Source organism: Ptychodera flava, chromosome 4 (genome assembly GCF_041260155.1).
Source record: "Ptychodera flava strain L36383 chromosome 4, AS_Pfla_20210202, whole genome shotgun sequence".
In the NCBI taxonomy this organism is placed as follows: Eukaryota; Metazoa; Hemichordata; class Enteropneusta; family Ptychoderidae; genus Ptychodera; species Ptychodera flava.
This window is the reverse complement of record NC_091931.1, coordinates 4,981,229-4,996,757: the sequence shown is the minus strand read 5'-3', so window position 1 is coordinate 4,996,757 and position 15,529 is coordinate 4,981,229. Positions and strand designations below refer to the sequence as shown.

The following is a 15,529-nucleotide window of genomic DNA, read 5'->3' as shown; positions in this document are numbered from 1 at the left end:
GTCCCTCATCTATGAACTTTTGAACAAGCCAAAAATTGAAATAGTCTTTGATTTGTATCATTCATATACATTTAGAGTGGAATCTTTGTTACCGTTGCCATAGTTGTCATGCTTTCACAACAATTAGACCTGAAAAGTTATAATTTACACCATCATTATCTTGAACTTTGACATCACTTGAACTTTTTTCTAATGCATCAGAGCGACCAGATAAACCAGATGATCAGAGTGAAGCGGCAGCAGGCAGTCAAAATGACGATACTCAAAGCTGCAAGAAAAAGACAAACCAAAGAGGTGAGCCACAATAAAACATGAATTGTTGTGTTTGTGGTTTGTTGCTGAATTTCAAATTACCAATTTCCTGCCATTAGCAAAGTTTTCTGCTTGTTTTCTGAGCTTGGCACTTCATACTGAGAAAAAGATGCTAAAATTACCACAAATACGATGTAAGGTGCCTGAGCTTTCAAATCTGCAACACCCTAGGAAGGTTGAGTACCTGAGTGTAGTATTGCAATATTGAGTGTAGTATTGCAATATTGAGTGTAGTGTTGCATATTGAGTGTAGTGTTGCAATATTGAGTGTAGTGTTGCATATTGAGTGTAGTATTGCAATATTGAGTGTAGTGTAACAATATTTGAGTGTAGTATTGCAATATTGAGTGTAGTGTTGCAATATTGAGTGTAGTATTGCAATATTGAGTGTAGTATTGCAATATTGAGTGTAGTATTGCAATATTGAGTGTAGTATTGCAATATTGAGTGTAGTATTGCAATATTAGGATGATATATGCATAGATAATGTCAATGGAGTTGACTGAAGCCATGTGAACAAGCTGTGATAAATGACTATACACTGATGTCATGAATTTTACAAACATTTCAAACCACTTGATAAACATCCTGCCAAGTTTCCAAAAAGAAACAGGCAATGCTGATCTGATCCTTAAATTCATTGCCTATGTCTGTAAAGATGAGGATTTCCCATTTTTGTCAGTGAGAAGGAGTACCATAATTGATGTGTGACAGGAACACTTTGTCTTGTCAAGAATCTTTCTCAATACTTGTACTCTAATTTATGAAAATTTTGTAATTATTTTTTACTAATTGTTGCCATATATTAATTAAAATTAAGTGTACATGATTAGATCCAACATGCCACATGTACTTTACTCAGAAAATACATAAATTCATGGAACATAACAATTATGAATTTTCTGTGTTTTCAATATCCAGCATATATTGCCCATATTGTCTGTATTGTCTGCTCACATTGTCAAGCTTAATTTTTTGTATCATTTTACAAATATTAGGAAGTTTGTACATCAACTTCCTAAAGGATTGTAAACAATACTGGTAATCTCATTCTTGGTGTTTGCTTTCTAAGGTTATAACCTTGATTTTTATATCAACTGTTGCTTGTTTAAAGACAGATAAGGCTCAAACAGAAACAAGTTCATTTCTCATCCTCCTGTGCTTTAATCTAACTCAGTCACTTTAGCCTTTTTTTTTTCAAATTTACTTAACCCTTTGAACCCGGCTCGGACAAAAATGTCTGCATGATGTCATAGGGTACCAGGGGGCCAGGGTGCAAAGGGTTAAATAGTAACTACTGTACAAGGAAATTGATTGTGTGTTATCAATGACAGTAAATGTTGAAATCTGTATGATCATATATACGCACCATATTATTCTTAAACTTGACCTGACCCTCATTTCATACTGTGTCAGAATTACAACTTCTTTCAAAAACTCCTCTTCTGTTACCTTGATGCTGGTTGTTGGATCTTATGAACTCAAAATAAATCAATAAATAAATAACCATGTTATCACATCTTTTTGTAAGAGACTTGCAATTAGAAGAAAATCCTTACTTTTTGTCCTAACTGGAAATGTTTTTGATCCATGACAGGCAATTCCAACAGGAAGTTATCTAAACCAAAGAAGCAATCTGAAAAAGAGGCTGTCATAGTGACACAGGGGACACAGCAACTTAGTCAGCTAAATCAAATTGTCTCGGTGAACAGTGCACACACAAACCCAGTACCGGTCACTGTGTCAAATCTGGAAAGACAGAGTCAACAGACAGTGCAGTTACAACCCCAGCAACAGCAGCAAATGAGTGTTCCTGTTACAATGGAAAGGATAGTAACAGATCTGCCACTTGTGTCAACTGTGAACACTAATGGCGTACGCAGTCTGAGACAAACTCACGTCAGAAATTTGGATTTCACTTCTGGCAATGATTCAGATGACGCTGCTACTAAAAAGCGAAAGCCAAGACGTAGAGGTGTCGGTGCGCAATGTCTGTCACAACCAACAGTCAGAGATCAGTTATCTACGCTGCGATCAGCAAGAAGAGGTGACACTTCATCAACAGATCACAGAAATGATGATAAGACACATGACTCGAGGAAATCAACAAAGAGGAAAAAACGACAAGTAAGCAAGGCACAGTTACTAGCAAATGCAAACATAAGGATACATCCAGCACCACTTAAGAAACAATCAGTGAGTACACAGGATCCCAACCGGCAAACGTTGATAGCAATGCCTGTAAAGATACCAAGAACTAATCCAAAGACTGACTCACAACAAATGGAGAAACAGATGACTAGTCCCAGTGTACAGTCTCCTCAAAGTCCAGCCATTGCAATTACACACGGCAATGTCAGTGTTATACGTCATGCTGTCACAACTCAACTCACAAAGCAAAATGCAAAGATTTGAATCTGCCAAGTGGTAGCACAGAGGTATCCAAAGGATCCACACAGTCTGTGACTAATCAGTCACCCACTCAAATTACCAAATCAGTTACAATAGCATCAGAAGCTCCTGTTACTCATGGACATTCAATTTTGAATCAGCGCACTGGTCAAGAACAGCAAAAAAGTCATCAAGAACCAGGAACTGCGTCATCTGAAGTGACACCTTCACCGCGGCAACACGAAACACACATAGCACTGGAACAGCCTGCAACAAATGAAGAGACTGGACAAAGGGTAACAGTAATCAACACTGAAGAGTCTGGAACAGTGAATGTTGACAGTCAAACTGTGCATGAGACAACGGAAAGTGGTGACACTAGTATCAGTGAAAGTTCAGAATGTTATGAACCAGTGGAGCATCCACCTTCTGTTGCAAATGAAGAAGTTGTAGAAATAACGGAGGATCTTTCTGCAAGTGAATTTATTCAAGAGAATGATGAAAATGATCGACAAAGTAGCATTGATGTTTCATCTGTTCAGGAAGGCAACACTATTGACCATGAAAAGCAGAACTGTGATGAGAAAAAACTGAGAAGAAAAGAAAGTGCAATTGCATCACCATCAAACAGTAACAATGTGGTGAAAATTTCAACACCTGTCAAGGGAAAGTTAACATCCAGTGACAGTAGAGGAGGTGAAAGGTCACTAGTTAAAAGGTCAACTAATGTAGAGACTACCACTGACAGTGGTGGAGAAAGTATGAGAGATTGTATTGATGTAGCAGAGTCTTTGGTCAATCTTGCAAACACTGTTGTTCAAAGAGAAACATCTCCCTCAAAATCACAAAAGACTAAAAGAACTATTGAGGCCTCGGACAAACATGATGAAGAAATCGAAGAGGTTGTTAAGAGCAGTAGTGAAAGTCAGAGACAAGAACAAACTACTCTAGCTGCAACTGATGTTGAACTTGAAAAATCTGACAGCACTGAGGGAGAGAGGATTAAGACTGTCAGTGATGAGGTCACAGAGGTTACCAAGAGTAAGGTAGATAAAACAAACAAAGACAGTGATAGTTCTGCAATTCTGAAAACTAGGAAAAGAACAGCTGATGGTGATAATAATGATCAAAGTGAAGAGATGAATCACAGTGACAAGGTAAGAAAACCTCTAAATTACTGATGGAAATATTATGTAAAAAGTCAACAAGATCATTCTTTGTTTCTGATTCGTGAAGGTTGTTTGATAATCTGCTGTTCACTATCATCTTTTCTGTTTTGAAATGGTGGAAGAGTGGGATGGACCAGTTTACAAATTGATGTCAATGGTTATCAACAGGAAACCAGATGATTTTCACAAACATGTTATCCTTGACAAAAACTCTTGAGGGGAGACAAATGAAAAGCAGGATGTTAAACTCCTTGTCAATCCCAAACTTGAGCAACTTCTTTGCCAGATCCTGAATTTTATGGATTATTGTGTGACACATACATCCTTTTGCTATTCATAAGGAAAAGCTTTGTCCATATAATGATGACGAAAGAGTTGGTACTTGTCAGGTTTATAAGGACCTTGTATTATTTGTGAGAAAATATCATCCTACTAACACTGTATTGCTTTGTCTGAAATGACAAGTTATATGGCTTTGTGCAGTGTAACCCAGCTGTGTTTTGTGGAACGTCATTTAGTTGCTTCAGAAATCACATGCACAACTCACAATATTCTTATCATTTGCAGTAACTATATGTCCATTATATTTCATCAAAAAAGTAAGGTCAGGGAAATTTATTGTGTTGTCTTCATTTTCTAAGCATGAGCATTGGACGTACAGTTGAAAGTAATATTGTTCTCCGGGAATCATGTTTATCTATGCACAAGAAGGAACTTCAATTGCCATTTTCATTGGAAATAATCATTGATATGAAGTGGTGTTCAACCACTGAAATGTTAGAAAGAATGCTTTACCCTACATGGATAGTATTCATTGTCCATCAGGAAATGTTCATATAATTCATTACAAAATGATATTGTAAAATGAGGTCTTAGTTGTTGTATGGTGTGATCTGTGATAAGTCATTTACATATCCAGGTTTTGACAGATTTCAAATGATAGTTGATTGCAAAGAATGGAATAGAATTGCAGATGGACTTGCCTCTCTGTCATTTTACATTTGCTTTATTGATAGTTAGTTGATAATTTGACTGAAGATATTCATGTATTTTATCAGTTTGGTAAATTTAAATTTAGTGTAGCCTGTCTGCCAATCTTGGTGGTGAAATATTCTTGCAGACTGTAGAATAGTTGGATTTTGTGCAGTATTATTGATTCAGAAGTTTGTCGTGTGATATGATTGAAGTTTGTCATTCTGGAAACAAGAATCTGATTGTTAATGTCAGTTAGCTGTCTGCAATACTCTGAATGATGCCTTGGATAGCTGTAGCTGTTGCTAGGCAATAGGAAAGCTGAGAATTTTTGGTACTATTTAGTGTGTGTTTGATGTGAGTGCAAATGTGATGTTTTTCAAAACCTAGGCGGCCAAAATAGAAACTTTTATTAGGTTTTTGCTATTAGAACTCAGCAAGAAACGAAGACTTTACATCAAATGCAAATGATATGTTACAGTTTCTCACTGAAATACACTGGAGGATATACAAATAGACTCTTGCATAACTCTTCATTCACTGTGCAGCTTCTGATCTCCGCCTTATATTGTCATGGTGTGCCCTCAACGGCCTGGCTGAGTAGCTCCCACAAAGCACTGTGCGGCACAAGTCAGTTGCTACACAGGCTCACTGATATGGGTTACCCTAACCATAAATAGTTGAGGGCATGAGAGAGGTCACATTAATCACCAACAAGATGGGTCTGTTAGCATGACAGCTGTACAATTTAAAGGCCCAGTAGCTGTAACTTGTGATGCTCCTTTCACTACATTTGTTTTCATTGTCAACAACAGTTTCTTGTTCTACTCCCCAAAGCATGTTGAGATACGCAGTATTCAGCTTGTTAACCAAGCCTATACATGTGTTGACTGTGCTGTTATTGTTGACAACTGACTTCTGGTCCGGACTAGAATTCAAATGTAAACAATAACAGTGCATTTCACATGTATACACGCTGTGCTGACAAGCTGAATAGAAGAACTTACATTTGACATACAAAACAAAAAATACTGCAAAAAAATCAAAAGTTACACCTTCTGGCCCTTTCAAAACATATGAAGTTGAAAATTGGCTTTCAATAAAATATGTTTTTTTTAGAATGAATTAATTCATGAATTCAAAACTAATAAAAGTTGGCAACAACCATGATATCATCAAGTATAGAACTATAATGACTGTTTGTGTAGGTCCATCAGCTGTGTTCAGATGGATACATGCTACATCAGTGGTTGTACTGAGGACTGTTAACATACTCGTGTTACATGTATTTACAATGCAATAATGAAGTTTCAAAAAGTTCTATGGTTGATATGATGACATCGTGGCCAAATTTGACACCTCAGTCACTCAAATGATTAGTGACAGCATTCCCAGCTTTGATTTATTACAGTGATTCATATACTGTATCATTTCAAGCAATATTTAGACAATTTTGGGACCAATCCTGACGGGTGTAGCATGCTAGCAGGGTACACTTACCCATTTTGGACACCTGGTACCACCACTAACTGTCAGTGGCTTAGGTTGGTCCTACTTAAATTTGTATATCACAAATGTCCCACGGACCTGGTAATGTATTACCTTGAATGAAAGTGATTGTTGGACCAGTTTAATGTCATATTTATATTCTAAAAATGTCCAACTACTGGTACGGCTGGCCTGACGTCTCAACCTACATCTGCATGGTCAGACCAAACCCTAGTTAGACATCATTGAATTTAATTGACTATGAATCAGCTGAAACATGTTACTATATGCTAGCAAGGAGATTTTTCTGAATTCATTGTCGGCATTAACACCAATTTTGGAGGAAATGGTGGGATGAGAATCTTTGATGAGAAAAATGCAGGAAGTTATGGTGTTGTAATGATTTTCAAATTGATTCTAGCAATTTGTTGTGTGGCCAAGTAGAACCTGTGATGACATTATGGTATACCACTAGTGTAAAGCCACACCCTGTGTTGGGTACACATGGACATATTTTTAATTTTCAATTATTTGAACTGGAAAGGTTTAACTGGGGTAAAATTTCATGTTTCAAAAACACGGCTGTTTGAAAGAATCAATCTTGCAGATGGTGATCACAATTTTTCGAATCAGTTGACACTCACATATGCCGTTCCATTCCTTTCATATATCAGAAAAAGAAAATATGTCAGTAACCATTGGTGAGATTTCCTTGGAATGATAGTACCTGATACTGTTTGGAACAAAAAAGGAAGATAATTCACAGTGAAAATAACACACAGATATCCCTCTGAAGGATTTCTACAGTGACAATTACAACACTGCTTAAGGCAAATACCGGTATAATCTCAGGAGAAAACAGGTCTGATCTTTGATTTGTTTCATCAGATACACAATATTATCAGTTTATCATTGTAGTTATATCTGTTTGATCTATCAAACAGATGTTATTGACAGGTAGTCTGTCAAGTAGTGTCAAGTAGTGTGTCTACTTCAAATGCAGGCCCCTACTTACATGGGCTCTTCATTTGACCATGAAGCTGGTAGGAAGTTATCAATGTACTTGTCATGTCATTCAGATCTGTTTAGTACAAGGTGTGACACAGAATGAAGCTTGCAAATACTCAACAGGGCCAAAAAAATGATTAGATTTTTATATGCAATGCTGTACACACTCTGTTGTATCTTTTTGAATAGCAATTATTTTTATATCCTAGGTTTCTGACAAAAATGGTGTTGGGGATACATTTTTTTGAGCTCACATGATTTAACTGCTGACATGAAAACAACAAATCAGAGATGTTTACATGCAGTTGTAATGCTTCTGTATTGAACTGTACAGGGCATGTGACTCTCCAGATGATAACGTTTTATTTTCCACCATGAGTACTAATAGTACAATGTCAGTTTCTAATATTTTCATTTTTCATGTGGCCATGAAAAATAAGCCAATGTGGGTAGAGTAGACTAATGCCAGGATAAAAAAAACAAAACCTTTCCTTCTTTTGGCTGAAATGTTGTTTTGTAGAGGTGTCAATCATTGGCTGTAGTGACTGTCACATTTCCTACTTTCTTCATTTCTCAGAAGAAGCTTTTGAAGGCTTTTTGTGAAAAAATTAAATTATCAACGATGTGTTGAGAATTTCAGATATTTATCGACTTGTTCTTTACAAATTTGCAATTGACATGGTACATAATACAATGTAGTTGAAAAAGGCAATTTTAAGACATTGGTTTTTAATCCTGTTTGAATACTCCAAACTGTCCAGCTTTGTATTAAAGGCCTATATTAAATCATATTTCATGGCCAAGGAATAATGAATTATATCGTTCGGTGTGAGGAGATTTAGTTTGTTTGGACATGAATGCCAAACTATTTATCATTTATTTAATAGCTACAATTATTGAATTGTATAGATTGTGATTTTGACAGCGTTGTGGATAAACTGTGAGCATGAGATATGACTAATAGTCTGTACACATGTGCAGAATTGAATGCACAAATGAATGCTGGGTAAAATGAATATAACTGTTCAAACTCATAAAGCAGTTGACACTGTATAGAGTATCACAGCCTGAAGGCAGTCAATTCAGATGAATAAAGGGCATTATTATGCACTCTCTGATACAATGAGTTCACGTTGTTTTGTTTCACACCATCTGTGTACTGGAGTAACCATGATGGTTTTTTATTCTCTGTCTGTGGTATCAGTAAGATGTTCAGATATGGTACATTTTCTGTGGATGCTGTTTTCTCTGATGAGATTCCTAAACAAACAGGATTAAAACCACGAATGTTCGTTTTTCTTAGTGTCTGTCACAAAAATTTTTTCTCCCCTGCACGGTGTGGAGGGACCGTGTCCCCTGATATGATTTTTCATTCAGCCTTTTGTCAAGTCATAGGCAATAGAGAGTGGACCCGTTGTTGTCTATGGTCACGTCAAAAACAAAGGGAATTTACTCAAAGTAGATGTGTTTGCTCAGGTTGACAAAATGTATGGTTGGAAATCCTGGTTTAGAGAATGATAGGAATCAAGTTGTCATGGAAATTTTTCAAAAAAATAAATAGATATTGTTAATTGTGTATAAAATGTGTGATTTTTAAGGGAGGTAGATTTTCTATGAGTTCACACTTATGCAAATCTGTATGTCCCATAGAATTTTAAATCTGATAAAATAATTGAGTTACTTTGGTATTTCATCAAGAATATGTCCCTCTAGGGAATAATTGCCAAATAAAACTTCTCATCCTCTGACTTCCTGTAGCTTTTAATTTGCAGGTTTATGGAAATAATATTATGATGGCAATAGCTGAAGTAGACACATTTGTTCATGATCAAAGATACAATGAAATCTTAGCTCACCTTCTTTGTTGACACGGGTGAATGACTGGCAACTGTGAGTTACCATTTGACTATTGTCCTGTAGCACCAACTGTCATCTTATTATATTTCCTTGTGTCATCCAGAGGAAAATAGTGTCGTACTTCTTGGTCTTCTCTCATCAATACCATTGACAAGGTTACTACAGTGACTTTGATAGATGATCAGCAATCAAGAAAATGGTAACTATTTCTAAAGAGTAACCAACCTTATCTTTTTTTATTTCCAGGCAAGAAAGAAAGTGAGAGCTGACACACAGGTAACTTTTCTCAATATTTAATTCTCAACAAAGTTTTTCCATCACTGGTGTTTTATATCCTGTTGTAACATGAAACAATTTCAGAGAAGTGTGCATTGTTTCTGTGTGCTTCCAAAGTTTACTAACATAGTAGAACATTTCAAGTATCTAGTATTTGTGAAATTTTATTTATATTTATCATTGAATTTCTTGTTTCACAGAATAAATCTCTCAACAATCAACTCATTGTTTTCTCACCCATAGATCTCACAGTCTGGACGTAAATTTCCAAGCAACCTTGATGTGGACAAATTTTTATCTAAACTGCACTATGTTGATTCCTAAGTGACACATCACCAAAGCAAAGTTCAAGTTCAAGGTCGTCCAAATGCTGCAGACACTGCCATATCTGAAGCTCCTGTTAAATTTACAATGTCAAGAGGAAATGTTATTACACTGATTACACACGTCAAGTTCAAAGTGGTATATTGAAACACCGATAAACCGGAGAATTGGTGATTTTTAAACACATGACATTTGTTATCAATCTTTGCAGTGCATTCACTTTGCAATGGTCAGTAGTATATCAGATTGGTCTTTTAATGGTTCATTTCCCCAGGTTTATTACATTTTTTGTTCGTCTTTACTACCTGAATTCGTCCATGACCATAATGTACCATTGATTTTGTAAATATTCTGAACTTTTTGATCAGCAGGAATACTTCAAATTTCAGTGAATTTACATCTTATATGTAAAATTTTCTTGAATTAAATTTTCTATTATCAGCATAGAGTGTCAGGTGGGCCTGAACAGCTTATTCTACTTGACAGGTGTATTTTTGAAAGGTTTGTAATTTAAGGTAGTATGCGCCTCGAAAGTTAAAGATTTAAACTTGTGCTCAAATTTTCCTCAAGGAATCTTTTGACAATTCTCTTTCAAAATCAAGAATAAAAATTGAGGGTCACCATGCAAATTTTGGTACTAGAGACATAAATTACCCACGATTTACCGATATTTGAAATTCAAAATGGCCGCCACCCTGTGAAAAATAGTTTTCAATTTTTGAAAAATTAAGACAGTAAAAAGTTTTCTCACACCAAGAGCTTTAAAATGAACCCCCAAAAAAGAATTGTAAAAGTTTGAGAGTCCGAATATACGTCCCGAGGTGCATTCTACAATAAGTTTCGAGAACATTATCAACATTGGGCCATGCAATGTACCATGTAACGTAACAAGTGAATAGTAATACCTGTGTTGTTGATTGTCGCTGTTTTCTCAGAGAGAAGAGGTTTAATTTTTCTGGCAGGATAAAGTCATTCATTATTGAATACGGAGCTGTCCAGTTGGTTGAGGACTTTTGGTACTTAAATTGACCGGGCCGTCTGATTGGTTAAATACTATCATCACTCTAACTAGTAGGACCTTGCTCTCAGTTTTAAATGCTAACAGCTTAAACTCAGAAAACAACGGCAGTTACTCTTTAATCTGCAGCAGCAAAGCAGGGCATAATTTCATAATTGTCGTATCTCAATATTTCATTCATCCAGATTTATCTCTGCTAATAGTCATATGTCTACACAATTTCAGTTTCCTTGGATCAGATGTTGACTTCCAGCATGGTCAGTATTGCAGTTTGATCAAATTCACCAAACTCTAATATTGATGTCAATTTATCACTCAGCATGAACTTGAAATATGTTTCAAATATTACAGTAACTATTTATTGCCTCTTAAAGAACAAAATTTCTCAATTGTAAAATTATATCAAATGAAAGACAAATGCTGGTGTTTGTATGAATATACTGGTGAGTCTCTAGAGATTTTAATGAGAGTAAGAAGGTCAACATGACAGGTGTTGTTTTCATCTGCTTTCTATTGTCACAATATTTATAAATGACAAATACACACACCATAAAGTGCAGAGTGATAACAATTAGTATCTGACATGTAATTCTAAATGTGAATTTTGTTTACCATTAATATTTGTGTTACATACACATAATTAGTCTCAAAATTTTAATATGCTACATGTCAACACTCTTTTGACAATTATTATCGGACATGTGATTCTAGATGTGAATTCTGCTTTTCATAAATATTTGTGTTTAGTACATAATTAGTCTCAAAACCCCAATATGCTACATGTCAATATTCTGTTGCTGTTATAACAAAATACTAATTCATATAATGTTATTGTGTAAAGCGGTATAGCATACCAATGATTAGTTTTCAATTGCCCAGTTTTATGACCCTGGATGATCTGATATCTTTGAGCTTTGGTATAGGTGCAGTCTGTCAACAGTCAACTTGTCTTGTGTCCAGTCTGAGAAAATATTACATGTTGTCATTCCGAATTCAGTTTGAGTAGAAATCCAAACCACCAGGTAATAAATAGCATGGTTGACTATTGCATTGTTTGAAATTCAACAAACCAATTCATGTACATATCAGTGAAAGTTATATGAGGTCATACAGGGGTCATAAAATTCTGCTTGAACCATAAATTGTTTTCAAGCCATTGTTCATTGTTTATAAAGAGTGTTATGATAGCGATTCTTTTAAAAATGTACAAAAAAGTCTCTTTACATTATTTTTATATATCATATATATTGCTGTTTACAATGAATGGAAACTCTTACATTATAAGTGAGCAGAATGTTTGCATTGTAAAGAAAGTGATTTAAGCAATGAATAAAATTTTTACATGTCATTGATGTCATGAAAAAATGTCATATTATTTTTGCATGTTATTGACGGTACATTCAGATGAGACATAAGGAAGTAAGTCTAACTGTCTAGCACCTCCATTCATCTCTACAATGGTTTGTGCACTCTGCTTTTATCTTGTTCAACAAGGAAGTAGCATTCTGGCTTTTCATGGGATTTTTATTGATGAGAGTTGGCATTCATTAAGTTTATACATGTATGTTATGTGATCAAGGTTGACACAAAGCACACCTGTGTGTAGAACTAAAGGAACTGGAACCACCTAAAGAACCAAGGGCCCAATGCTCCTCACAAAACGAATGGGGTTTTCTTACTATGTTAGGGGATCCCTCCCATAGTTTGTGAAAATGGTACCCCTAGGATTATGTCAATATGTAAAATTGTTCTGCATTAGGCCCTTCAGTCTCTCCAAGAATAGTAATTTTGTTCATTACATGCAGGATTTTAGCGGACTCAAATGGCTCACTCAACTAAAATACAAATGTACCTTGAAGGGAGGGATACTGACGCTTTCACAGTTGTGAAAAAAATATCTTCTTTAGCCATAAACCGTAGAGCTTATCTGTAGTGGCTGTTTCTTTCTCTGCTCTTCCCCATCAAAATACTGAATTATGTTCAGGAGAATCTGACTTGAAGTCTCTGGCAGAAGAGCTGGTAGACTAGTTTCAGTTCATGTTGAATGCATTCACACATAACCTTTCTGAAATATGCCAAGGTCACAGTCTTTGCTATCCTCTCCATTTGTCCTATACTTTCATGTCCAAAGTCATCATTTATTTCCTCCTGTGCTTATGCAAGACGAACTGGCTTTAACATCATTACTAGTACACAAACTCAAACTTGCATCAGAATCTGATGTGAAGGATCCAGTCAGGATCATATAATTTACAATGATTGCTTACATTGAGAGTGTCTTACAGACTTACACTTTTCACACCATTCATTAAGGTCAGCTGTGTGCAATATTCATTAACTTTGAAAGCTTACAAACCAAGAAATATTATGTTAATTTGCATTTCTTTAGTTTTCTCTATACATGAATCATTCAAACTCTCTATGAAGTTTGGTCTTGTGCCACAAGATTATTTTGAGAAACAGTTGAGAGTAAAAATCAAAATTTACAAAAGAAACCTCTCCATGATATATTTCATACATTTTTGTAACACACCTCATCCAAAATTTCTATTGTGAATTGTTAATGTAGGGTCATTTGGCATGAATCATCCAGGCTCCGATGCATGCAAACAGGCAATTACCAGTTAACCATTTTGAAAAGTGAACCGACCTATGACCGGTTAACGGTTCAAATATATGTTACCTTGACAAATTAGAAGATGTCATCAAGGCATGAACAGAGTCTGTAAACTGTAATAGAAGATGATGGTGTCATCTGCGACCAAAAGGAGTGATAGCAGAGTAAGTTCTTGATTTTTCAGTGAGAAAATGAACGAGGTGTTTAGAAAACTGATCGCTCATTTTGGAGTAACAGCATACCTTTGTTTCCCGCAGGCCTGAAAATCACTTAAAACAGCCTCCTGAAACAGACTCTATCTGGGCAACTTTGATCCCTTCGGAAAACAAATGTATGTTGTCACCTTTATGGCCAGTCAATATGTGTGTAATTTGAATTAATAATATCAACATATCAAATCTGCAATTCTGCAGAGCACTGACAAAAGATTTTGAATACATTGTTTCGCTTTGCCAATATGTCAAACACTGAAATTATCAACATCAGAGATAAATTACTGCTCAAACATTTGAAATATGGTACCTTTAAATAATGAATAAACATAATATAAATAAATCAAAGAATACGAGACAGTAATGTTGTCATGGGTCAGATTTTCAGTTCATTTAAATGATTTAGTTAGAGTAAGTACATACTGCAAAATTAATTGCATTTTAAATTCTGAAGAAATCATGTCGTCAACTGTTGGTCTGTATTATTGCAATTTTCAAATCTTATTTATTGATATTGAGTTTTGTTAATTTCAATTTTTTTATTGTCTTAATATTTCAGTTAGCTAGATACATCAGATCCTATTCATTTTAATACTTTCTGTTCCAGTGATGTCCGACAACTATATTTTACCATTCTGTGCATTAGAGACGTTGAAAACCCCGGCCTGACACTTCTGCATCAGTATTAAATCAATTTCTGGAAAATTCACGTTGACAAAGACTATCTTCATAGTGCTCCTCTGAACTTAATAGTTTTTAATTTTTTGAAATTTTAGACATCTTTTTGAAAAGAATCAACTGTTCAAAGACTCACATAATGTGTACTTATTTGAATACCCTGTATAAGCATTTCAACGGCTTTCGATTGTCCGTTCTTGATGCAAAACCATTGGCGGCATCATTAAACCAATAGCGGGCGTGCTGAATTGCCATTCTCCATCATGCAATGTTTACCTTCTCTGAATAGACTGATGTATGTTAGAGTGCTAGCGCAACATTGCATCAAAATTCCAGTGATTCAACAGAAAGGTAAATGCCGCCTTCAAATTTTGAACGGACAACAAAGACTGCCACAGTGTTGACGGAAGCTGTGGTATTCATGGTTGTACATACAGTGGTAGTTGAACAGTGGACCCCCCCCCCCTCCCCCAACGAAATATCAGACGATAACATTCTAGTCATTGATTTTCAAACACCGATAATAAGTTCGGACCTATGCAATCAGGCTATGGTTATTATTTGTATCGTTCGATACCAAATATGTTTCGATGATCTGGTAGTTTTGCATGCTATAAAACTTCCATTGTGTTTAGTTCAAGTTTCTCATGACTTGGCCTCATTGTTGATGGTCTCGGCGTTTCTCCTAACCTTTTCAGTGTAAGTGAATTAGTGAAACAAATGTCTAATGGTAATATCCGTAAAACTCACATTTTTATTTTATTTCGATATTGTCCATAAATTTGTGTCGGCGTGACTTGGGCTTACGCACCGAAACGATAGTCTTCAGCGAATGCACGTTGTACCTGTTTTGATCTGGCAACAAATCAAATATATTCATTTGAGTCGTGATCTGATGTATTACCTGTGTGTTTTCAGTAAGGCACTGTTATGACATTCCCTTTGGAAATCTACTGACAGGTAGGCGCTGAATTCGCCAACAGAGGAATGGAATTCCCGCAATAGTTGGTTTGTTTTGTAAATTAATGGGCGGGATTTCTAACGTTGTGGTTAGTAGGGCGAAATTCGGGGTTGCCAAGGCTACCTCTGTGTATCATCATACTTTGGGGGATATGTTACGATCTTTCCTTTGTGACTTATTGTGGTGAAATTTACATTCACTCCCATAAACAACATTCTGTGTTAGTTTCTCATGTACATGTCACAT

At 35.7% G+C, this 15,529-nt stretch overlaps 2 protein-coding genes across 2 annotated transcripts in view; both read left to right on the top strand.

Annotated features, from left to right (window-relative positions):
* The window catches only part of LOC139130743 (protein NPAT-like), a 32,332-nt gene extending 20,165 nt beyond the window's left edge, over nt 1-12,167 (top strand). Inside the window, exons 12-15 of the mRNA XM_070696529.1 lie at nt 202-294; nt 1,910-3,860; nt 9,444-9,473; nt 9,717-12,167. Of these exons, the coding sequence (XP_070552630.1) occupies nt 202-294; nt 1,910-2,727 (911 nt within the window). The 3' untranslated portion in view covers nt 2,728-3,860; nt 9,444-9,473; nt 9,717-12,167. The remainder of the gene's footprint in view (nt 1-201; nt 295-1,909; nt 3,861-9,443; nt 9,474-9,716) is intronic.
* Nucleotides 2,980-9,797, top strand: LOC139130574 (uncharacterized). Its single transcript, XM_070696322.1, has 4 exons — nt 2,980-2,999; nt 3,047-3,860; nt 9,444-9,473; nt 9,717-9,797. Exons 1-4 carry the CDS (start codon nt 2,980-2,982, stop codon nt 9,795-9,797), a joined length of 945 nt encoding a protein of 314 aa, XP_070552423.1.
* Nucleotides 12,168-15,529: the final 3,362 nt, after the last annotated feature.